Source organism: Zeus faber (assembly GCF_960531495.2).
Source record: "Zeus faber genome assembly, chromosome: 4".
Lineage (NCBI taxonomy): Eukaryota > Metazoa > Chordata > Actinopteri > Zeiformes > Zeidae > Zeus > Zeus faber.
Genome location: NC_137191.1, coordinates 12,892,565 through 12,917,369, shown reverse-complemented (window position 1 = coordinate 12,917,369; position 24,805 = coordinate 12,892,565). Strand labels below are relative to the sequence as shown.

The window sequence follows — 24,805 nt, the reverse complement described above, 5'->3', positions numbered from 1 at the left end:
AAGCTCAACCTTCGCAATGCCTACCACCTGATCCGCATTCGTGATGGGGACGAGTGAAACCCCGCCTTTAACACCCCGCTCGGACATTTTGAGTACCTGGTCATGCTCTGCGGCCTGCCCAATGCCCCGGCGGTCTTCTAGGCGTTAATCAATGACGTCCTGTGTGGACATATGCGCTGTGTCAAGCCCACAGCCTCCCAGCTCCACTGGAGGCCGCTCTTTCCTCATCTGCTGCTCCTCCCTCTGGCAAACTCCACACACACACCTGACTCATCATCATCATCAACCGCTGTATTTGTTCTCCGGCTCCCCAGTCACTCATCGCCAGATGGTCAGCTAACTTACCTGAGTTCATCTCTCTCCCGGCTCCTCCCTATTCTTTAGAGCCAAGTCTCTTGTCCTTGTCCTAACCTGCCTGTCTCCTCTGCTCGTTCGTCTTTCTATCCTGCTTCGTCCAGCCTGGCCCCTCCACCCGGAACCTTGATCCCTCCTTCCCAGTCCTCACCGGTGCTGTTCTGTCTTGCTCCACCTGGTCCGATAGTCCTGCCGACCCGTCCCAACCCGACCGAACCCCTCCTGTCGTCTCCACTGTGTCTCTGAATAAACCTCCTTTGTTTACCCTGTCTGTCCACCATCTCTGTGTCATGCATTTGGGTCCCTCCTAGCCTTGATCATAACACGAACAAAGAACCACACCACCCGACCCACCACACCCACAGTATCATGTATGAAAAAACATGAACTATAGGTACACACAACCAAAGCAGCCCAAAAAAACATTGTTCACACTATAAGCCCATTTAATCATGATGAAGTGACTTTTCATTTACATTTATTCATTGATCAAACGCTTTTGTCCAAAGCGACTTCCATGAGGCGAGAAACAACCAAAGTAGACATCGACCATTAGAGTTCGGTTCAAGTTCAAGAGATACTTTGTCACATACATATACATACGGTCATACATATATGCAGTGAAATGTCATGACACCCGGTGATCAACCTCAAACTAAAGTGCATGAGCTCCTGTTTCTCAATTCAACCAGATACAAATGCAAGATGCTGGGAGCAATCTGAATAAAAGTGGTCGTCAGTGTTTGTTTCTTTCTTTTTTGTATGGTAGTGCAATATGATAAGTACTCATCTTAGTGCAATTATCAATACAACAACTTAAAGCAAGTCCACAGAAACAGTTTGTCATAGCTAAGATAGGATCAGGTATTCAGGTGTTCTTGAAAGAGCAGGATCTTCGGGTGTTTCTTGAAGGTTGTGAGTGTCTCTGCTGAGTCTGGACTGGGAACGCATTCCACACAGTGGGGGCACCACCTGCCGGCGCTCATTTGCAGACCTGAGAGAGCAGGTTGGGCTGTGTGGCCTGATAGGTAATGCAATGTGTGTGGGTGCAGATTTACATTTCATTTAGCAGACGCTTTTATCCAAAGCGACTTACAATTATTCAAACACTGATAGATGCAGCCATCAGGAACAATCTGGGGTGTCTTGCTCAAGGACACTACAGCATGCTCGTAGGAGGAGCCTGGGATCAAACCAGCAACCTTAAGATTACTAGTCTACCAGCATAACATGTGCACGCTTTGGCTGGTTGAAAACCAAAGCATCATACAGTGGCATACAACGGCTTAACGTACAGTGGTATGCAACTCTAAAAGAAATATATTTTTAAGGGGAAATTTAGAAATACATTAAATGACATACTAAAAAACAGCAACACTACAATATATCAGCAATATTGAAATGTATTATATATTGAACCCACCATTCAACCAAAATATATATAATATTATTGCTTATAATTCACCCCCACCATTGATACAAATTAGAGATTGTATATCTCCACAGTCATTTCAATATGAATAACATTACTGATATTTATCCCTGCTATTGCTCAAGCCAGGTTTTCATGCACTCATAACCCTCTGATAACCCAAGATAGGCTCCCACGGTCATGAAAAGTGGTGATGAAAAATATGCGCCTGCACCAAGTGCTCCAAGGCTGGAAAAAGCTGACAATTTACAGCGGGAACTCATTCGCTCATGTTTTCTGATCCTTTCCTCCTCTTCCCTCCTCTCCCTGTTTTCCTCTTCTTTCTGTCTTCTCAATTTCTCCTCCAGCTCCATCTGAGCCTTCCGGTACATGGGGTTGGTGTAGTGTTTCCCTCCGTTGGCCTCCACCATTTCCTCTACTGCCTGGAGGAGTTTGGGTACCTGGCTGGGATTTCCCTTTGGGCTATTGATGAGTGAGAGATATTTCCCCCCGCAACTGTTGATGAGTCGGCGGAGCTCCACGCTCTCCCTGATAAACTCCTCCACGGTTTTGCCTTCGAGAAGGTCTCCGTGAGTGAACACAACAATAGTGAACATGGAGGCGTCGGAGCCAAAGTTGTCCTGGATCCACGTCACGGCCCCCCTCTCCTCCTCGGTGAACCTGGCCTTCAGACTCATCACCAGCAGGAAGGCATGGGGCCCGGGGACTGACTGCTCAACGCACTCCTCTATTTTGGCTTTCAGCTCTTCCTTTGTAAACCTGGTGTCAAAGAGCCCCGGAGTGTCGACAACAACGATCGACCTCCCGTCCCTCACAACCTGCTTTTTCTGACAATGTGCTGTCACGGACTCAGGTGACATATTTTCTTCAAAGGCATTTCTACGTCCCAGAATAGTATTTCCACTTGCACTTTTTCCTGATCCAGTTTTTCCAACCAGAATAAGTCTCAGCGCGCTCTGATCCTTTGAATCTGTGGGATATTAAAAAGAATGATGTGTAAAAACAGGTGTGCATGGGTCTCAGAACACATGAAGCGTGAGATATGTAAAGGATAATGTGCAGCCAGCGCGTCATTATGGCAAAATAATCCCCAACAGGGTGACTCTGAATGGACTAATTTTGCGAAAATGACCCGCTGGCTCCATATTATTATTACATGTACATGGCTACTTACAGTACTAGATAAAAATAATACATTGAGATGGCATATTGAATATTAGGCCTTGAATAATAATTAGGACATTATTAACAAACAGCTATGATTATTCAGAAATAACTGACCGCACATTGCCGCTGTTGACCAATGGGAAGCAGGTATTCCACAAAGCCATGTAGTAAGTATGATTTATTCACCTCCAACATGTATATTTTATCAAATATATTAGAATAGTGTATAGGAAAGTAAAGGTGTTAAATAGTATTGTGACATAATGACGATAATGAAAAGGATTGATATGTTAAGCATCTGAACACCTACAAGAAGCACTTCCATATTTGTTGGTTATAGATATATGCTGTAAAAATATATTATTATACATACCGTCGCGTTGACTTTGGCATTGAGCATATAGGGCTTGTCCACACAATATGGTCAGCCAAAAAGTTGAAAAATCACCTGGTGACATCTCCACTCAAATTAACACAAAGTCTAGAAAACAAAACACGACCATTTGTAAAACAATATAGAAAAAAAAATCATACAATTATAAGTTCGATATGACAATGTAAGATAAAATGAGATTAGATGAGGTAAGACAACAAATTCAGATTTAACAGCAGAAGAAGTTGACAAGTTCAAAAACTGATAAATGAAATAAAATAAAATGTGTGTATAATATATAATGAGAAATGTATACAGCAGCTGACTATGCTGCTACAGTAACTCGTGAGTACAAATGATACATGATATATATAAGATATAAAATACAGAAAGTAAAGCCTGGAGTGTAACAAAGTATTCGGTTGAAAGGATATCTTGCATTTAAATGACCTGTTCAGCAGCAGAAAATAATCCTCATCGGCTCGACTGGCTTCGTTTCTGCAGGAACTGCTGCAGCTTTCAGTTTCGTTTTCCTTGAAAGCCCTCAGCCCGAACCGTCGCGGTGCCACGACGCTGCATTTCGCTTCCGATTCGCAGCTTCCAAATCAACCCAACGCTGAAGATCCGCAGCGCCTCTTTTCATGGTGCATTCAAATTCCTCGGAATCTTTAGACTTTTTTTTTGTTTGTACACGCAGACCACTTAAAACCATGCCTAGATCTGTACTTATAGCAGTCAAGCTACTGTACTAATAGCAGTCAAACCTGGACTAGAATATTATAAAAAGCCCATTTTGCATTTTGACGGCCTGTTATTTACTGCCTATAACACTGAGGAAAGAACAAACGAAGTGAGTAAAGTTTGTGTAGTACTTATGTAGATTTATTACGACAGGTACAGCAGTGGTGCACTCTGGTTTGATACCAAGTTATCTGATACCTTTCTGTCCTGCTTCGTCCAGCATGGTTCTCCGTCCCTTCACCACTGTCTCTGTGTCATGCATTTGGGTCCCTCCTCGCCTTGATCGTAACGGTACGATCTGGCCAAAATTCATGGGAGCCAGCCGACACAGGCGTTCTGCCGTACGCTCCTGGACCAGGGCGTGCTCTCAGGGCAGCATGACCATGCCCTCCGGGACATGACGGACCACCTCCGGACCATCTCGGCGGCTGTGAGTAGCCTCCAGGTTCAGCCACCCCACCAGCTCCACCGGCTCTACCAGCTCCCCCTCCACCCCCTACGTTGGCTCCCAGTTCCCCCGTCATCCACCGTGAGCCCCACGTCCTGGCCCTGGCGTCCTACAACAGCGACTTCAGGACCTGCCGTGCATTACTGGTCCAGTGTGCTGTGGTGTTTGAACAACAGCCGTCGTCCTACTTCTCCGACAGCGCCCGCATCACCTACCTCATTGCCTCCCTAAGAGGGGGGGCTCTCGCCTGGGGCTCCACGGTGTGGGATCGTCGAGGTCCCAAGAGCTGTTCCTACGAGTTCTTCACCCATGAGATGAGGAGGATCTTTGACCACCTGGTCCGCAGCAAGGAAGCCGCCCGTTTCTCTCCCCGCACCGTTGGAGGTCAAAGGCCTGACGGGGTCACACCTGACACAGATAGAGCACCAGACCATCCCCCCTCAAGCAAATGCTGTCCGGGAAACCATTGTTTTACCTCATCAACTCCCCCCAACACCCCCTGGTTCTGGGGTACCCCTGGCTCCGGATCCACAACCCCCAGATTGACTGGCCCACCGGTAGTTTTACCGCGTCAACCACCCACTGCCACGGCCATTGAATCGTTCCGCCTCAGCCCCCTTGTCCGACACTCCCCAGCTTCCATTCCAGAGCAATATCGGGACCTGGCCAATGTTTTCAGTAAACCGGGTGCGCTGTCCCTACCCTCACCACCCCTACGACTGTGTGATCGACCTACTGCCAGGCGCCCCTCTCCCCTGCAGTCAACTATACAACCTCTTCCGGCCTGAGCAGGAAGCCACAGAGACCTACGTTCGGGACTCCCTTGCCTCCGGGATTATCCGCCCCTCGTCATCACCCCTGGGCGCAGGGGTTTTCTTCGTGGCCAAGAAAGACAAGACCCTCCGTCACTGCATCAACTTCAGGGGCCTTAATGATATCACGGTAAAAAAGTATCCCCTGCCCCTGAGACTCTGCATTTGTCCCCCTCCGGGAGGCCATCCATTTCTCCAAGCTCAACCTTCGCAATGCCTACCACCTGACCCGCATTCGTGATGGGGACGAGTGAAACCCCCCCTTTAACACCCCACTCTGACATTTTGAGTACCTGGTCATGCTCTGCGGCCTGCCCAATGCCTCGGCGGTCTTCTAGACGTTAATCAATGACGTCCTGTGTGGACATATGTGCTGTGTCAAGCCCACAGCCTCCCAGCGCCACTAGAGGCCGCTCTTTCTTCATCTGCTGCTCCTCCCTCTGGCAAACTCCACACACACACCTGACTCATCATCATCAACCGCTGTATTTGTTCTCCGGCTCCCCAGTCACTCATCGCCAGATGGTCAGCTAACTTACCTGAGTTCATCTCTCTCCCGGCTCCTCCCTAGGGGTCCTTGAGGGTGGTGCGTTCAGCTGAACGTACCACTGGAACTACCCTCCCCCCCTTGCAGGAGTTATACACCAGGAGGTGTAGTAGCAGAGCCCGTAGGATCATGAAGGATCCTCATCACCCCAACAACGGACTGTTTCAGCTGCTGCGGTCAGGCAAGCGCCTCCGCAGTCACACAGCGAGAACAGAGAGACTGAGACGGAGTTTCTTCCCTCAAGCCATCAGAACTGTCAACGCTGACCTCACCAGGGGTCCTAACTGAGCCATGCACTAGGCTCCACTACCTACTGTACTGTATGTAGCATACTGTACCGCATACTGTATCACTGTTCAGGGTTGTTCGTGATGCCGTATTGCTGCGCCGTACTGTTGTATACTGTGCTGTATTATCCCAAACACTACCTCACACTATTCACATTCACATGCCACTTTAATTCACATGCCACTTTAAATGCACATATCTGTATATACATAGCCATATTCCTTCAACCTATTCCATTTTATTTCAATTTATTTTTTATTGTATTTTATTCTATATATTTTTTATCTTATTCTATAAGTATTCCACTTACTGTATTACGTTTTAGGAGTCAGTTAGTCGGTCTATTAGAAAGTAATTTTCTACTTTTTATTTTATTTTATTTCAGTACTTTTTCCTAGGACTTATTGTGTGCTATCACCGGGTGCGTTGCATTACATTTCACTGCATATATGTATGGAAGTATGTATATGTATGTGACAAATAAAAATCTTGAATCTTGAATCTTGAATCTATTCTTTAGAGCCAAGTCTCTTGTCCTTGTCCTAACCTGCCTGTCTCCTCTGCTCGTTCGTCTTTCTATCCTGCTTCGTCCAGCCTGGCCCCTCCACCCGGAACCTGGATCCCTCCTTCCCAGTCCTCACCGTTGCTGTTCTGTCTTGCTCCACCTGGTCCGATAGTCCTGCCGACCCGTCCCAACCCGACCGAACCCCTCCTTTCGTCTCCACTGTCTCTGTGTCATGCATTTGGGTCCCTCCTAGCCTTGATCATAACACGAACAAAGAACCACACCCCCCGACAGTGTCACTTCCTTCCCTTGTAGAATCCCCCCACTGCGGGTACAAGCCAGACAGACAAAAATACCATGATTATCAGTTTCAGATTCTCATCAAAATCTATTATTTCTACTAATTCTATTGACATCATTCTAGGCATTTTGTTCATGTCAAAACCTCTGTAAACTTTGTAAACTCCTGTAAACTGAAAAAATTAATGGACATACATCGCATTATAGCAAGACTTCCCATTCTATTTAAGAATGAAGTTCACCCACAGTATCATGTATTAAAAAACATGAACTATAGTTACACACAAGCAAAGCAGCCCAAAAAAACATTGTTTGCACTATAAGCCCATTTAATCATGATGAAGTGACTTTTCATTTACATTTATTCATTGATCAGACGCATTTGTCCAAAGCGACTTCCATGAGGTTAGAAACAACCAAAGTGGATCAACCATTACAGCAACCTTAAACTAAAGTGCATAAGCTCCTGTTTCTCAATTCAACCGGATACAAATGCAATCTGAATAAAAGTGGTCGCCAGTGTTTGTTTCTTTCTTTTTTGTATGGTAGTACAATATGATAAGTACTCATCTTAGTGCAATTATCAATACAACAACTTAAAGCAAGTCAACAGAAGCAAGAATAGTTCGTCATAGCTAAGATAGGATCAGGTATTCAAGTGTTCTTGAAAGGGCAGGATCTTCAGGTGTTTCTTGAAGGTTGTGAGTGTCTCTGCAGAGCGTAATGAGCTGGGATGCTCCTTCCACCACTGGGGCACCGCGCATGAGAAGAGTCTGGACTGGGAACGCATTCCACACAGTGGAGGCACCACCTGCTCATTTGCAGACCTGAGAGAGCAGGTTGGGCTGTGTGGCCTGATAGGTAATGCAATGTGTGTGGGTGCAGATTTACATTTCATTTAGCAGACGCTTTTATCCAAAGCGACTTACAATTATTCAAACACTGATAGATGCATGCATCAGGAGCAATCTGGGGTTAAGTGTCTTGCTCCAGGACACTACAGCATGCTCGTAGGAGGAGCCTGGGATCAAACCAGCAACCTTAAGATTACTAGTCTTCCAGCGTAACATGTGCACGCTTTGGCTGGTTGAAAACCAAAGCATCATACAGTGGCATACAACGGCTTAACGTACAGTGGTATGCAACTCGAAAAGAAATATATTTTTAAGGGGAAATTTAGAATTACATTAAATGACGTATTAAAAAATAGCAACACTACAATATATCAGCAATATTGAAATGTATTATATATTGAACCCACCATTCAACCAAGTTATATATAATATTATTGCTTATAATTCACCCCCACCATTGATGCAAATTAGAGATTGTATATCTCCACAGCCATTTCAATATGAATAACATTACTGATATTTATCCCTGCTATTGCTCAAGCCAGGTTTTCATGCACTCATAACCATCTGATAACCCAAGATAGGCTCCCACGGTCATGAAAAGTGGTGATGAAAAATATGCGCCTGCACCAAGTGCTCCGAGGCTGGAAAAAGCCGACAATTTACAGCGAGAACTCATTCGCTCATGTTTTCTGATCCTTTCCTCCTCTTCCCTCCTCTCCCTGTTTTCCTCTTCTTTCTGTTTTCTCAATTTCTCCTCCAGCTCCATCTGAGCCTTCCGGTACATGGGGTTGGTGTAGTGTTTCCCTCCGTTGGCCTCCACCATTTCCTCCACTGCCTGGAGGAGTTTGGGTACCTGGCTGGGATTTCCCTTTGGGCTATTGATGAGTGAGAGATATTTCCCCCCGCAACTGTTGATGAGTCGGCGGAGTTCCACGCTCTCCCTGATAAACTCCTCCACGGTTTTGCCTTCGAGAAGGTCTCCGTGAGTGAACACAACAATAGTGAACATGGAGGCGTCGGAGCCAAAGTTGTCCTGGATCCACGTCACGGCCCCCCTCTCCTCCTCGGTGAACCTGGCCTTCAGACTCATCACCAGCAGGAAGGCATGGGGCCCGGGGACCGACTGCTCAACACACTCCTCTATTTTGGCTTTCAGCTCTTCCTTTGTAACCCTGGTGTCAAAGAGCCCCGGAGTGTCGACGACAACGATCGACCTCCCGTCCCTCACAACCTGCTTTTTCTGACAATGTGCTGTCACGGACTCAGGTGACATATTTTCTTCAAAGGCATTTCTACGTCCCAGAATAGTGTTTCCACTTGCACTTTTTCCTGAGCCAGTTTTTCCAACCAGAATAAGTCTCAGCGCGCTCTGATGCTTTGAATCTGTGGGATATTAAAAAGAATGATGTGTAAAAACAGGTGTGCATGGGTCTCAGAACACATGAAGCGTGAGATATGTAAAGGATAATGTGCAGCCAGCGCGTCATTATGGCAAAATAATCCCCAACAGGGTGACTCTGAATGGACTAATTTTGCGAAAATGACCCGCTGGCTCCATATTATTATTACATGTACATGGCTACTTACAGTACTAGATAAAAATAATACATTGAGACAGCATATTGATTATTAGGCCTTGAATAATAATTAGGACATTATTAACAAACAGCTATGATTATTCAGAAATGACTGACCGCACATTGCCGCTGTTGACCAATGGGAAGCAGGTATTCCACAAAGCCATGTAGTAAGTATGATTTATTCACCTCCAACATGTATATTTTATCAAATATATTAGAATAGTGTATAGGAAAGTAAAGGTGTTAAATAGTATTGTGACATAATGACGATAATGAAAAGGATTGATATGTTAAGCATCTGAACACCTACAAGAAGCACTTCCATATTTGTTGGTTATAGATATATGCTGTAAAAATATATTATTATACATACCGTCGCGTTGACTTTGGCATTGAGCATATAGGGCTTGTCCACACAATATGGTCAGCCAAAAAGTTGAAAAATCACCTGGTGACATCTCCACTCAAATGAACACAAAGTCTAGAAAACAAAACACGATCATTTGCAAAACAATATATCTAAACTTCCCCCCCCCCATACAATTATAAGTTCGATATGACAATGTAAGGTAAGATGAGGTAAGACCCGATAAGATAAGATCAGGTGCGGTGCCACGACGCTGTCGCTGCAGATTGTGCAGTTAACGGGGAGTTAAGGGCAACGTCACGCCGACGTGGGCAGGCGACCCGCAGCGCCCCTTTTCGTGGTGCGTTCAAATTCCTCGGAATCTTTAGACTTTTATTTTGTTTGTACACGCAGACCACCTCAAACCAGGTCTAGAGCTGTACCTATATCAGAATCAGAATCAGAAAAGCTTTAATAATCCCAGGGGGAAATTACTTTTGTTACAGCTCCAAATCTACATACAACATATAATAATTATTAAGAAACAAATGTATATATAAATATATATATAAACATATCTATATACACATGGTAAAGTGTAAAATGTGCAGTTAAAATGTGCAAAAAGAAGAAGGCGCAGAAGTGGAAGTCCGTGTTTTGCGGTCAGGTTACAGAGAGGGGGGTGTCTGACTCTCTGGGGGAGGCGTTGTAGAGATAAATTATAATTATTATAGCGGTAAAACCTGGACTGCATCGTTATAATAAAAAGCCCATATTGAATTTCTAACACCACGTCTGATTCGTGAAAGCATCATTCTATTTGTGAAAACAGGAACAAGGTGGATTCTACAATTACTGATATTTATCGCTGCTATTGCTCAAGCCAGGTCTCCATGCACTCATAACCCTCTGTTAACCCGAGATACAATTGCGTCGTCTGCTGAGGTGAGTGAGGGCGGATTCACGTTTTGCAACGTCCCTCAACACCGCGGGCACGGTGACACAGGGCAAGGGAACCGCGTTACCTCAAAGCGGTAAACCCGTTACGTCCCTGGCGTGGGGCACAGCCTCCGTCGTCGTTGCAAACTGCGCGGGCGTGCGTGGGTCGTCTTGCCCGCTCGACGCTGGTGGGCGTCACTTTGACAAAAAAAAACAAACAAAAACAACCGCGTTCGGTCGTAACACGCCAGCCGAAGGGGTCCGGGGGGGGGGGGCATGTTCCGTGTTTGTGTCGTCACACACGGGGTTCGCCTGCAGCCCCAGAGCAACGGGTCCCAATCGCGTCCGTGTTTTTTTTTTTGTGGCCCCGAAAGTTTGAGGAGTCGATGAAACGTCTCAGAGGGACATGTGGTGTCTGTTCCGCTTGCATGGAACCGTGTTGTGGGGAACCTCCGCACGGGGCGATTTAGGTCGGTCGAAGACGGACGCCCTCTCACGGTTGGGGCCAGGTCGTAACGCGCGGCGGGGGTGTGTGAATTAACGGACGAGCGATTCCGCGCGTCACCAGGTCAGGTCTCGCCGCGTAATGACGTCAGCCGATGCCGCGTCCATGCGAAACTGAGGACGAACTGATGCTCCGTTCCAGGGCGAACTCGAAAATTTGTTTTTGGTGTCGATAATGGACTCTGTGCATTGCTGCCTGTAGCTGTATTTATTAGTAGTAGTCGTACTAGTAGCATTTTCGTAGTAGTAGTACTACTAGAAAGAAGAAGAAGAAAACGTCTTTATTTGTCACACAACATGCTTGCACACACACACACTTTGGATGGTGCCCGGTGAAATGGTTCCTCTGCATTTGACCCATCCTGTCCTTCCTCCGGGGCCACAGCCAGGAGCGGCCCCTGAGTTTGGAATCCAAACAATGTTTGGATTTGTGTTATTTTATTTCCCTTTGTCTTTTGAAAGATCAAGTTCAAGTTCAAGTTCAAGAGATTATTTGTCACATACATATACATACGTTCATACATAATAGAATATAAAGATACATATTTGAATAATATGAATAAAATATCTGGAATATCTTGCATGCAATTGCTGTAACGTTGCATCAACAAAGGGTCATTAGGGTATATATATATATATATATATATATATTTATTTATTTTTCTCCCACAGAAAAAGTTGCAGGCAGCAGCAGTAAACAAAACAGGGTTTCAGACGGACAAACAGCATTCCACTTTGTCAAATAATAAAGAGACTTGCAACAGGGACTTTGGGCGGAGTGACAACAGTCCAGGGTTGCCCAATAAGAAGTAAAACGGTTGTATTTGATGAAAAGTCAATCTTTAACGTCAAGTCCGGGAGCAACGCCCCTGGTGTGCATGCTGTGTTGTGTGTCATAAGCAAATGAGCGATTGTAGGAACTGCAGTGCACCAATAAGAGGCTCCATCTGCTGATGTTGAGCGCCCGTGTCAGTGAATGGGCCGTGAATGTGTTCTGTGTGTGTTTAGTCCCCCACGGTCATCATCGCCAGGCTTGCGTGCCACGTGTCCTTCCTTGATCCTATCTCACCGCGTGGAGCTGGTCTCTGTTGTTGGGAACTATGGAGAGTAATTGTTGCGTTGACGAGCGTTCCACCTGGCCAGCGCGGTGACATGACGCCTGATCCTCCGTCACGCAACCGTCTGCTGCTCCCACGCTCAGCCAGCACCACATGCACCATCAGGAATAGGAATTGATTAGGAAATAAAGACGTCTGGGATTACTGTTACAATATCTCTAGAGCAAGTAGAGAGATAAACTGTATGTACTTTTTAAAATGTATTTGTTTTTATTTAAGATTTTTGTTGTTTCTGTTATTTTTAGGTTCTAGGGTACATTTTGTTGTTTATCATTATATTGTCATATTTTATTGTGTACAGTCAACCCTAATGTTCTATATTTCCACATATTGTCTCATATATTCCATATATTTTTTTATTCCATTGATTTATAATTATTGCCAATTTTTTCATTGAAGCTGTCGTTGCAATTTCCCTCTGGGAATGGATAAAGTATCTACATTATCTATCTATCTACAGTGGGGCAAAAAAGTATTTAGTCAGCCACCAATTGTGCAAGTTCTCCTCTTAAAGGGATGAGAGAGGCCTGTTATTTTCATCATAGGTATACCTCAACTATGAGAGACAAAATGAGAAAAAAAAAAATCTAGAAAATCACATTGTCTGATTTTTAAATAATTTATTTGCAAATTATGGTGGAAAATAAGTATTTGGTCAATAACAAAAGTTCATCTCAATACTTTGTTATATACCCTTTGTTTGCAATGACAGAGGTCAAATGTTTTCTTTAAGTCTTCACAAGGTTTTCACACACTGTTGCTGGTATTTTGGCCCATTCCTCCATGCAGATCTCCTCTAGAGCAGTGATGTTTTGGGGCTGTCGCTGGGCAACACGGACTTTCAACTCCCTCCAAAGATTTTCTATGGGGTTGAGATCTGGAGACTGGCTAGGCCACTCCAGGACCTTGAAATGCTTCTTACGAAGCCACTCCTTCGTTGCCCGGGCGGTGTGTTTGGGATCATTGTCATGCTGAAAGACCCAGCCACGTTTCATCTTCAATGCCCTTGCTGATGGAAGGAGGCTTTCACTCAAAATCTCACGATACATGGCCCCATTCGTTCTTTCCTTTACACGGATCAGTCGTCCTGGTCCCTTTGCAGACAGAAAAACAGCCCCAAAACATGATGTTTCCACCCCCATGCTTCACAGTAGGTGTGGTGTTTTTTGGATGCAACTCAGCTTTCTTTCTCCTCCAAACACGACAAGTTGAGTTTTTACCAAAAAGTTCTATTTTGGTTTCATCTGACCATATGACAGTCTCCCAATCCTCTTCTGGATCATCCAAATGCTCTCTAGCAAACTTCAGATGGGCCTGGACATGTACTGGCTTAAGCAGGGGGACACGTCCGGCACTGCAGGATTTGAGTCCCTGGCGGCGTAGAGCCCCAGATCGAGGGAGATTATCAGTGGTCTTGTATGTCTTCCGTTTTCTAATAATTGCTCCCACAGTTGATTTCTTCACAACAAGCTGCTTACCTATTGCAGATTCAGTCTTCCCAGCCTGGTGCAGGTCTACAATTTTGTTTCTGGTGTCCTTTGACAGCTCTTTGGTCTTGGCCATAGTGGAGTTTGGAGTGTGACTGTTTGAGGTTGTGGACAGGTGTCTTTTATACTGATAACGAGTTCAAACAGGTGCCATTAATACAGGTAACGAGTGGAGGACAGAGGAGCCTCTTAAAGGAAAAGTTACAGGTCTGTGAAAGCCAGAAATCTTGCTTGTTTGTAGGTGACCAAATACTTATTTTACCGTGGAATTTACCAATTAATTCATTAAAAATCCAACAATGTGATTTCCTGGATTCTTCCCCCCATTCTGTCGCTCATAGTCGAAGTGTACCTATGATGAAAATAACAGGCCTCTCTCATCTTTTTAAGTGGGAGAACTTGCACAATTGGTGGCTGACTAAATACTTTTTTGCCCCACTGTAAATATCTATCTATCTATCTATCTATCTATCTATCTATCTATCTATCTATCTATCTATCTATCTATCTATCTATCTATCTATCTATCTATCTATCTATCTATCTATCTATCTACTTGGTGATTTAAGGAGCAGGTTGGAATAATATCAGAGCATTGGTTCAGAGAGATGGACTCGCTGTGTTTTTACTCATTGAAGCAAAAGGCATTCGCCCAGATTGGAAAATGGCCTTGAAAAGGCAGGCAGGAGGATAGAAACAAGGCTATCATGAAAACATAAGCAGGGCAGGGAAAAAATACAGAGGTGTCATATGTTACATAACGTGAAATGTTACATAACAATGCATTACAACATTAACAATGTTCGATGGTAATCCTATGTTCATTTGTTCATTTGATGGTAATTATCAGCTCATTCTCCTACACACCAAAATGGAATCAAAAGTCTGTTTTAGGTTTTTGAACAACACGAAAGAACATCATGAGATATCGTCTAATTTAATTAATTGAAATAAAGGGGAACATAGACCAAGATTGAAATGAAACTCAAAGACTGTGCCACACAGATGTTGTTAGTTTGGATTTGTATATTGAACATTCACTAAAACTAAGCTCACTCAATTACAAAAGACTCTAAAGTGTCAACACACTATTGAATTCAAATTGTCAGTAGCCTTGGTCCAGCATCCTTTGCTGAGCAAAATTAACTGTAAAGCAAATTGTACGCACAAAGCCCATGGCTTTGCTCGACTGTGGAAGCTTGATATCAAAAGGATTCAATTCAATTCAATTCAATTCAATTCAATTCAATTCAATAAAAAAAAGTTTCACTGTATTTGAAACACAATCTTGTGTGTGTGTGCATTGTTGTGTGTTTAATTGATGGTATGACATTGTATGTACATGTGAAAGAAACGGAAAAAGGGAGTATATCAAACATCTGAATCCATCCCACGTGCAAACAGATGGACAGGAGTGTGTGTGTGTGTGTGTGTGTGTGTGTGCGTGTGCATGCGTGTGTGTTAATGAATTCATACAGTTTAATTCTAATTTTCTCTAAACGTAATTAAATTAATGTTTTGTTCCTATGTGTTAACGTTTGTAAGTGTGTGTGTGTATCTACCGATCTATCTATCCTCTTAAAATGACACAACAAACTTATAACTGTTAATGCAGAACTGTACTGTAATCATGTTAATAGTTGCAAAAATTATCGTTGACGTGTATTAATTCTGACGTTTTTATAGGTGACTCCATTGTTCCCTCTTTTTCTTTCACTCTAGTGAGGAAGCGGACATGTGAGACAGGACGCAGCATTATGCAACTCCTTTATTCAAGATGCTCACGCTATGGATCAGGCTGTAAACATTTGGCAGACACTCGCTTTGTTTGAGAAAAGAAGATATCAGGGGGTACAGTAAACAGAGGAGTTGGGTCAGAGAGAGAGAGAGACTGAAAGACAGATGGGAGTAGCTCCTTATCACATGTTTCTCAATAGCTATGATGAGTTCGGTCCGGGACAAATACTTTTGAAATACTCTTCTGCCTTCTGGCATATACAGTTTATTGCAGGATATATGCAAAAAACATATACAGTATGCTTAACTCTAATTTCATCGATATGCTTTTCAACACGACTAAAATAATGTCCTTGAATTGCTTGTGAAGCTCCAGCGCTTCACTGAATCTGGCACTTCTCCAACTGTTTACTGGACTTTTGTGTCTGGTGAGGTCCCATCACGAGACGGAGATCGGTGCTGAAGCTGGGCCGACGAGCCAGTGGGTACAGGGCTCCACAGGGGTCTTCACAGTTGGGCGCCCGGCCCTGCGCGCACCCCGCGTGCATCGCCTGGTATGACCGCAGAGACACTTTACGGTGCTGGGAAGGACCCGTTTCGGCCGGCAGCCCGCCTTGCCTGGCCAGGGTCTCGAACACCTTGTCCAGGTTGGTGCTCTCCTTGGCCGAGGTTTCAAAGTAGGCACAGTCATTGCCAAGGGACCGGATGACCTCTTGGTGGGATACCTCTCTCTCAGACAGGGGCAGATCCATCTTGTTGGCGCACACCACGAAGGGAACTGGTGCACAGTGTCCTGGGTTGTTGGTGAGCTTGCTTTTGGCTTCCACAATCTCCCTTCTCAGGGCACACACCTCCTCAAAGGTGCCCCAATCGTCCAAGCTGAACACAAGCAAAAATATGTCCCCTGCAAAGAAGAATAAAGGAAGTTTTCTCATTTAAACGTACACTTTCACCAATACTTAATGAATGAATGCAGCCTTTCAGATAATCCATTCACTAAACAACATCTTCATTTTGCCATAAAGACCCTAAGGGTGTTGAGAATTAGGCTTATTTAAATCACATAAGTGCATAGGCTGAAGGTGGGGTCCACGTGGGGTCCACGGACCCCACTAGGGGCCCTCCCAGAAGTTCCAGGGGCGTCCCTAACGAAATGATTAACAGTTAAATACAACTTTTCTCAATTTGCAATAGGTTATTGCCGTCCAAGAATGTACAATAATGACTGTTGTCTCTGTTATCTCCCTAACTCTAGTGTAGAGAGGTATGGAATTATGGACTAATTCGAATCTAACAATAAAGCATTTTCTCTGATTTGAGGTCCAAGAGACAAATTCTTATCAGAGCGAAACACTGGAGCTCGGTGTTTCTCGACCTTTTTACGACTATGCAGCAGCTTACCAACACCAACATCAAATGGCCAAACTTCATACGCACCGGTAAGAATTGACAGACGCCGTTTGGCTGGAAAACTCCTTTCCCCGGACGCGTCCAGTACGTCGATTCGGTAAGTCTCTCCGCGAATACGGAACAGTTTCCTGTGGAAGTCCTCGGAAGTGGGCTTGTACTCTTCGACAAAGCCGTCCCTGAGGTACCTCCGGAGGATGGAGGTCTTCCCCACCCGTGGCGCGCCGAGGACCACGATGCGCCTGCAGTTCTGCGGCTTGGTGGGGCTCAGGGGGTCCTGGTGCTCCAGGCTCAGCTGGCGGAGCCGGCTCTGACCGTGGACCACCAGAGCTGCCAGCTGGTCCAAAGCGGACCTCTTGCAGAGCGGTTGGTTATTGGGGGACGTGGACGCGTACTGCTTGGTGTCTGCTCCGGGGCGCGCTGTCGTCTCCGGCTTCTTCCACTGCGACGTGGCCAGTTTGATGATCCCCATTCCTGCTTTAATCCCAGTGGAGCTCAGGCGCTGGGACGCGGTCCGGTACGCCGTGAAGATCTTGGACGGACCGAGAGACGCGTCTATGGCCGCGCGGACCTGCAACGCGTCGGTGGAGAGGCGTGAAGCCCGGACAGCAGAGGTGGAAGTGGCCCGTTCCATCGTGTTGACAGCACTGGACTTCTTCAGATATTGGTGAAGACCTTTGGATCAGACCGCTCTGGCGGGCTCTGTGGATCATCTGTCCCCTCCCGGCCGCTGCATCCACAGTATTTATGGGCGCGTCGTCCAGCGCGTTCCTCACGTCACCACTAGGTTCCCTTCCCTCCCAGCACTCAGCTCTGATCGTAAGGAGAGGTTGTTGTGTTCTCCAAATAAAAACAACACAACGTTTCTTTGCTCCCTGTGTGGAGACGAAGCTCTCCACCACTAAATCAAAATTGGCTTTGGTCCATGCGCGCCTATATTTATTTATAGAGGATTCCATTTATTGTGAAAAACACATACTTTTATTTAAAAGCCAGAACATGATCATATTTAATGGAGTAAACAAGTCTAATAGAAGCCGGTAAACCGGTTCCTAAATTAGCCCACGGCTGCTAAAAGGCATGGATCTAGTCCAGGGAAATGCAGTAGAATAAAATAATCTACGAACTACAGAATAGGTTGTGTTACCTGGATGAAAAAAACATTACATGTCATCATAAAAAATAAACATAAAAACTAAGAAAGAAAGAAAGAAAGAAAGAAAGAAAGAGAGACATACAGAGAGAGAAAGAAAGGAAGCGCAAATCTTATTTCTGAATATAATAGAAGACGAATCTAAGAAAACAAAAACAACAGATAATATAAATGTGAAAAAATATGAAAAACTATGTTTGAAGGAAAGAAAGAAAGAAAGAGTCAAGTTTATCCCTAAATCGAAGATGAATAGAGGAAAACAAAAACAGAAAGAAAGAAAGAAAGAAAGAAAGAAAGAAAGAAAGAAAATTATTATATTTCTGATGAGTTTTAACCTGGCACAAGTGGGTGTAGACCACGTGGTAGGAGCAGTTACCGGAGCGTCGGTTGCCATAGTTACGACACAAGCGAGCGACGCAAGGCAAGCGACTGAGCGACTGTTTGCGCTCTTGTTTTGTTTGTTTGTTTGTTCAACGAAATACCAAGTCAACTCGGGGCGCTGTTATGAACCTGTACAATGTGTGATTAATTGCAGCCGACTTCGTGAGAAGCTTCGTCCAGAAGTGACCGTAAGCTTGACGCGCCGATCTGAACGCTACCACGCCCCTCACCAAGACAGAGGAGAGTCAGCGAGGAAGCCCTCCCCAGGTACGGTCAGTTCCTCTGTGTCTCTTTCTCTGCCTCCGTAATTCCCTGCTTTCCTTTCTCTTTCCCACACATGTGCAGCAAATGTCGGGGATAAAAAAATGTGAAAGGGTTAAGGGTTATTTCTGGTATTTATTTTCAGGCCTGCCCTCCGGCTTGTGTTCAGGGTTCGCTTTTGGCTGTGTATTATTTTTGCTTTCATGCCCAGAAATGTTACTTTAAATCTGGGCTGGAGTTTATTCAATTGTCAATTACATGTCGACCTGCGCCTGAATTGAACTGATAGTAGTTTGTGTGTGTGTGTGTGTGTGTGTCTGTGTGTATAGCATTTGCTGCACACGCTGGACTCATTGATTAATATTGAGAAGTAAAGGCAAGTAAATGCACAGAGAATAGGATGGAATGGAGCAGTAAGTGACCAGGGTGATGAAGGCCTGTTGTCACAGCAAAGCCTTTGATTACACCGATATGTAAATAAATCTGCTAGTCACATGGATGAAATGAACTTTATTAGGGGAATTCACCTCCATAGCCGCGCCGCCGTAAGCTGCGGCGTGTGATGTCTTTGTGATGTCACAACTCCCCCTCTATAAAACTCAAAGCTTAATGATACCATAAGAACAGAACTACAAGCTGAAAGTTCAACAAAATTGATTAAAATAAGCAGTGACCTTCTATTTAGTCACTACTGATTTTAATCAGTTTTGAGAAAGGTCAAAGTGACAGGCGCTTTTAGAATAAGTTTAATTTTAATGCCCAGCTCAAATTTTCACTTTCAAGGACATTTAAAAGTTACTGTGACTACTTTTCCTGTCTCAAAAAGTTTGGAGAAGTATGTGAAAATGGGATCTAGGCTGAAGCCGCTGAGGGGTTGTTCCCTACGTTTGAGTGAAAGATGGAAGCAGGCGTTGCCATGGAGATGCAATGTGAACTGCTCCCTGTAACGCTTATTGCCGAGGTCCCTAGTACAAGACAGCATCAACCAGTTTTTATCATCATCGAGCCTTAATATCTAACATATATAGTATCTTAACATTAATATATAACCAATATATAACTCTCAACCTAATTACACCTTTCAACATGCGGAAGAACCCATCATGAAATCTGAATGGAACATTTCAATTTCACTTGGTTATTAATAATTTATGGTTTGATCCAAATAAATACAAATTTGATGTTTTGCGTGTAAAATAAAGTATTGTATATGTATTTTGTGATTATGTTTTTTGTTCCATTTTGAATCAATGTTATCAGATGTTGTCAGAGCCTGTGTATTATTGTACCAATTTAAATATTTATGTGTGTAACTGGGTATGCAATACTGAGTGCTGGGTATGTGATACATGTTTGCAGAACAAATATCTGTCTGAGGACGCCTGTAGTACTGCACTGAAACTGTAACCTGTGACCATGGCTTGTCTCAGACCTCTGGAGACGAGCGATCACATGCAGCAAAACAAAGGTGAAATGACATTTTGTTTTGCAGTTCTGAAAAATAAATGTTGTGGAAAGAGATCTATGAAGAAGAAGTGAAAATATAACTTCCTGCAGAGCATCCCTTTTTGGATAAATGACCACTGTATCAAACAGTGGCCATTGCTTCCACGGTCTTCATATTTTTCCACTCAGGACCCGAAGGCCCCCGGCTTGATAAAAATGGAATGGTCCTGCCGCACAGCATCCTGGGTACTCTGGAGGACTTCAGGAGTTATCTGGAGGCCAAGGGAGAGACGGAGGTGAAGAGCACCTCATTAAACATAATCTAGAATAAACGGTTAGAACAGTGGTGGCAAACCGGCTTCTAACCACGTGGCCCTTGTATTGCACACACACTATTTTAATACTGTGTGGCAGGCAGAACTACCTGTGCGTAGTATCCCCAAATGGTACAAAAGCTTTATATTTGATTAATCTTTTTGACAAATACGATCCAGAAAAATCATAAATGATGACTGAACAAAAGTATCAATAGTAAATTGGTTTTTAATATTACAATTTATTTAATCGGGATTGGGGTGGCTGTACGCCTGTTGCTCATTAGAGCAATGGGGCAACAGGTAAAACTCCCATCCCCACACACACACAGGAGAGGAGCCGTTGTCGTGACATGCTGTCCATCTGCTCCGGGAATGTTCCACCTTGCCCACACTCTACAATAAAACTGGTACTTTTCAACCCCATTGGCTGTGTCTCTGGGCCCTGGAAATGGCATTCGGGTGGCGTGTGGCAGGCGAAACAGCCACAACAATATATAATATTTATATATATATATATATATATATATATATATTTCATCATCTGCTCCATTGGCGTGTTGCACTGTAGGGGTCAGTGGTTGCCCACCACTACATTAGAATATTAGGGCATGAGATGCAAATTCATTGACAATAGTCTATTTTAAATGTATTATCACTATTTCTGAAAATAACCATATTTTCAAGCAATACGTTAGAAAAAAAACTATAATTTTTCAAATGCCTAATACAACTACTACTAATAATATTAATTATAATTCTCCTGCTTCTGTCTTCTCCTTCTGTCTAGTGGATCAGGTGCATACCAGAGTTGACATCGGAGAATGTGAGTGAGGCAGTAGTGGTAGCCCAGGGCGGCTCGGACCCAAGCAGCCCTGGGCTCCCTGACAGCAGCAGCGATGCCCAGAGCAAAGCCCTGGAGCACTGGTCCATGCACATGGAGCAGCGCCGGAAACAGAAGGACTTCCTGTCCAGTGAGTTCTCGGGAAAGTCCCCAGGTCTCACGGAAACAGTAAACAGTGATTGTTTTTTTTTTACTTTTGCCCCCTCCATCTCTCTCTCTCTCTCTCTCTCTCTCTTTCTCTCTCTCTCTCTCGTCTCTCTCTTTCTCTCTCCCTCGCCTGAAGAATCTCTCCATAAGCCGGTGGAGACCTTGTTGATGAACCAGGCCGACGATTTTAGAAAGGTTCAGGAGCTGAGAGAGCTGCTCAGCCGTGCCTTGCCGGCCATACGCCCTGGATACGTATGTCAAGGGTCTCCACTCTCGTTTCCATCCTGGATAATCTTTCTGAATGTCGCAAGTTGTCTTTCTCGCTGACTCGCCGAACCTAAGAGCTCCTACGATCTCATTGTTCATTGTGTCGCCGTTGCGTGTTGCCTGCTCTCCCTGCTCCTCTCCAATGTGTGTCCAATGTGCGTCTCAGGGCCACCGCGTGGGCAGCGAGTTCTGGAGTCTACCTCAGTATTTTGGGGATGAGCTGAGCGGCATCACGTCCACCCTGACCCGGACGCAGCGTGGAGAGTGGGAGCCCATCGTGCACGTGGTGCAGCCGTACACCGTTAAGCGGGAGTCGGGTACAGATCCTGACACACACACACACACACACATACATAGGAAATCAACCTCTCAAAGTCCAATTGTGTTCTGTGTGTTTTTTTAGGGAATGTTTGTCCTGAGACGTGCCGTCCAGCGACGCGCACTTGGTACCACAGCGAGTACCTGTATCGCCAACATCAGGAGCTCAGAGGTCTTCTACAGGAGATAGACCTCAAAACACCTGTAAGATACACTCTTTGAGAAATTATCCACTAGTCGCAATCGCAAAGGGTGTGATGTTAGACTGTTTGGGCTTCAGGTAGTAGGCATGTACACGCACATCGGCCTTTTTATATACACACTCAAAGCCGTAGTCAGTTCCACTTTCCATTACATTGATTCTTGATGGCATTCCAATCAATATTATATTATGTTACCAAATTGTTGCTGCCATCGGTCGATGACTTTTCCTCTGTTTCTCATTGTTATATTCTTGTCCTTTTTTGGAGATTTTGTGTGGACAACATTATGATTTGGAAGCCTTGGTCACCCATTTAAAATCACGATACATAATTCACTTTTTTTTTTGCCATGGCTAATGAACATCCCACTATTGCTAAATTCTGCATCGATATGAAGTAGCAAAACAAATAGAGAGAAAAGCATTCTTTTCTTGTAAATGAAATTAGTGCAAAGGTAACGTTACATTAATCCTTTGCACTTTTCAGTGTGTGGTGATATGACCATAGCCCACCACTTTTCATCAAACCAAACCAACCTGCGAATTGGACAAGTCCTTGTCCCTTCAGGCCCAGCTCCCCGCCTCCTCCCTGCGCAGGACACGGCGTCTCTGGCTGCGGTGGTTGGCGCTCTGCCCTTAATCAGCCGCTCTTCTGGATGTTCTCAACCGTTGCCGGCTCCTTCCAAGCACTTTGTTTCTGGATGTTCTGTACCCAGTGCAAGACACATAGACAGGGCACACTCGCCCAAACACACGTACACACAAAGAGATCAAAACACACATACGCACACACTTACTGGCTATCCAAAAGGTAATGCATATACCTTTCAAATATAGTATAGTATAGTGCTATAGTACTGAGTTAATACAGTCTAGGAGGATAGTTTGACAGAAATGCACGTTAGCGTACTGGCACTGAGACCCCTCTCATGGACGCACTCCTCGAAGCGGGTACACTTAAGAAAGCCTGTGCGTGTCCAGGCATAGAGAAGGGGTGTTGTGCCCAATCCTGCCCTCCTGCTTCTAGCATTGTAATAAGTCCATCATTGCAGGGTCCTGGCGTACAGCCAGCTCCAACTCTCACACAGGCGAAGCCAGCGGCCATTAAACCTCATTAACACCTTAAGTGACAGGTCCTGATTATGGAATAGAGAAGAAGATTTATTCAAACAACAATTTTTTGCTTTTTCCCTTGGAGCGACCCACGACCACCGAAACCTCCTCCCTTCTCCAAGCGATGATACGGCGGTATGGTGGCAGCGTGTTCTGTCAGACGGTGGTTTCTAATGCCGTCGTTATAGTGCCCTCGTGATTTGGGCTCTGAAGTATCTGCTGATAAACAGGCAGGCAGAGTGTGTCAGTGGCTAGGCTTCTGCTTTGTGGGGGCTTTGCAAGTAGAGAGCCAGAGAGAGAGAGAGAGAGAGAGAGAGAGAGAGAGAGAGAGAGAGAGAGAGAGAGAGAGAGATGGGGGGCAGAGAAAGGGAGAGGGGGGGGAAGCAAGAGAGTGAAGGAGGAGGGAGAGAGAGAGTCATGAGAAAAAAAACGAACGTTTTGCAAACCTGGTTAGTTAAAATGCTAAAAATTCATCGCTATTTCACAACAACATTGACCATGTTGATGATGTGGCATTCCGCTTGAGTTTGGTTGAGTTACGTTCACGTAGTCTGCATTACGATGGCTCCCAGGCCAAATTGTTGATGCCTTTTATTGTTGGGTAGAAAAAAAACTTCCTAAATTATGTGAAAAAAAAAAATAAGGAACCTGTTATTATGGTTCTGCCCCATTTGGGAAAACAAAAAGTACATCATACATTTTAATATCAGTTAAAAAAAAATATATATTTTTAGTAAATTTAGGGAAATGGATTAGTTTATTACCTAAATAGCGTATGAGTGTATTTCGGTACTCTATGTCATTGTCAGGATCTGCTAAATGACGTCATGGTGGCTTCAACTGTCTTTGTCTCCACATGGGTTTGTAGACAACCCGTTTCTATTTCCAAATGTTTCAGACTGTACCTTCTGAAATGACAGAACAAAAAGATGACTGACTCAGACCAAACAACATGTGTCACATGCAGAACATAATATTTGCAAGTTCTATTGTGCTTGTTTAGTTTGCGTTAATGCGGAGGTAGTGTGATGGTGTGATGAGTTGATAAGCCCCCGGTTTCTTCTACCGTTGCAGGAGATCGATAGTCTGGAGGTGATTGGCCGTGGCCTCCCGGTCACCTCTGTCTCCGTGTGCCGCAACACTTTACTCAACGAAGAAGTAGACAAGCAGGAAGAAGAAGAGGCGACAGTGGAACGGGAGAACCCGACGTAAGACGCCGCTGCAGCTCGCCTCTTCTGTATGTGCTCTCTGCCCGGCCGCCTAAAAGGTTGCTCTGCTCTCAGCGACGCAGCGGGGCAGCGTGACCAGGTTCCGTTGGAGGCGTTGGTGATCCCCGCCTTGAGGTTCTGTGGCGAAAGGGCCCGGTGGACCGGCAGCGCCACCTCTTATCAGGTACACACTGACATCCACGGCGTTC

General features: G+C 44.8%; 3 protein-coding genes across 3 annotated transcripts in view; 1 reads left to right on the top strand and 2 right to left on the bottom strand.

Annotated features, from left to right (window-relative positions):
- Nucleotides 1-824: 824 nt before the first annotated feature.
- On the bottom strand, nucleotides 825-9,894 carry LOC307229415 (GTPase IMAP family member 8-like). Its single transcript, XM_079999415.1, has 5 exons — nucleotides 9,778-9,894; nucleotides 8,358-9,207; nucleotides 4,823-4,908; nucleotides 3,327-3,416; nucleotides 825-2,756 (listed from the first exon to the last, which is right to left on the bottom strand). Exons 1-5 carry the CDS (start codon nucleotides 9,860-9,862, stop codon nucleotides 1,900-1,902), a joined length of 1,968 nt encoding a protein of 655 aa, XP_079855541.1. The 5' UTR covers nucleotides 9,863-9,894; the 3' UTR covers nucleotides 825-1,899.
- A 6,021-nt stretch (nucleotides 9,895-15,915) lies between these two features.
- On the bottom strand, nucleotides 15,916-17,576 carry rasd2b (RASD family member 2b; the record flags this gene model as incomplete). Its single annotated transcript, XM_079999414.1, has 2 exons — nucleotides 15,916-16,439; nucleotides 16,973-17,576. The coding sequence occupies 2 exons, from the start codon at nucleotides 17,574-17,576 to the stop codon at nucleotides 15,916-15,918; spliced, it is 1,128 nt and encodes a 375-aa protein (XP_079855540.1).
- Nucleotides 17,577-20,153: 2,577 nt separating this feature from the next.
- The window catches only part of mycbpap (mycbp associated protein), a gene marked incomplete at both ends in the record, with an annotated part of 10,829 nt that continues 6,177 nt past the window's right edge, over nucleotides 20,154-24,805 (top strand). The window contains 8 exons of the mRNA XM_079999413.1: nucleotides 20,154-20,205; nucleotides 20,373-20,479; nucleotides 21,288-21,471; nucleotides 21,625-21,740; nucleotides 21,922-22,072; nucleotides 22,159-22,277; nucleotides 24,463-24,596; nucleotides 24,672-24,780. Coding sequence (XP_079855539.1) covers nucleotides 20,154-20,205; nucleotides 20,373-20,479; nucleotides 21,288-21,471; nucleotides 21,625-21,740; nucleotides 21,922-22,072; nucleotides 22,159-22,277; nucleotides 24,463-24,596; nucleotides 24,672-24,780 — 972 coding nt within the window. The remainder of the gene's footprint in view (nucleotides 20,206-20,372; nucleotides 20,480-21,287; nucleotides 21,472-21,624; nucleotides 21,741-21,921; nucleotides 22,073-22,158; nucleotides 22,278-24,462; nucleotides 24,597-24,671; nucleotides 24,781-24,805) is intronic.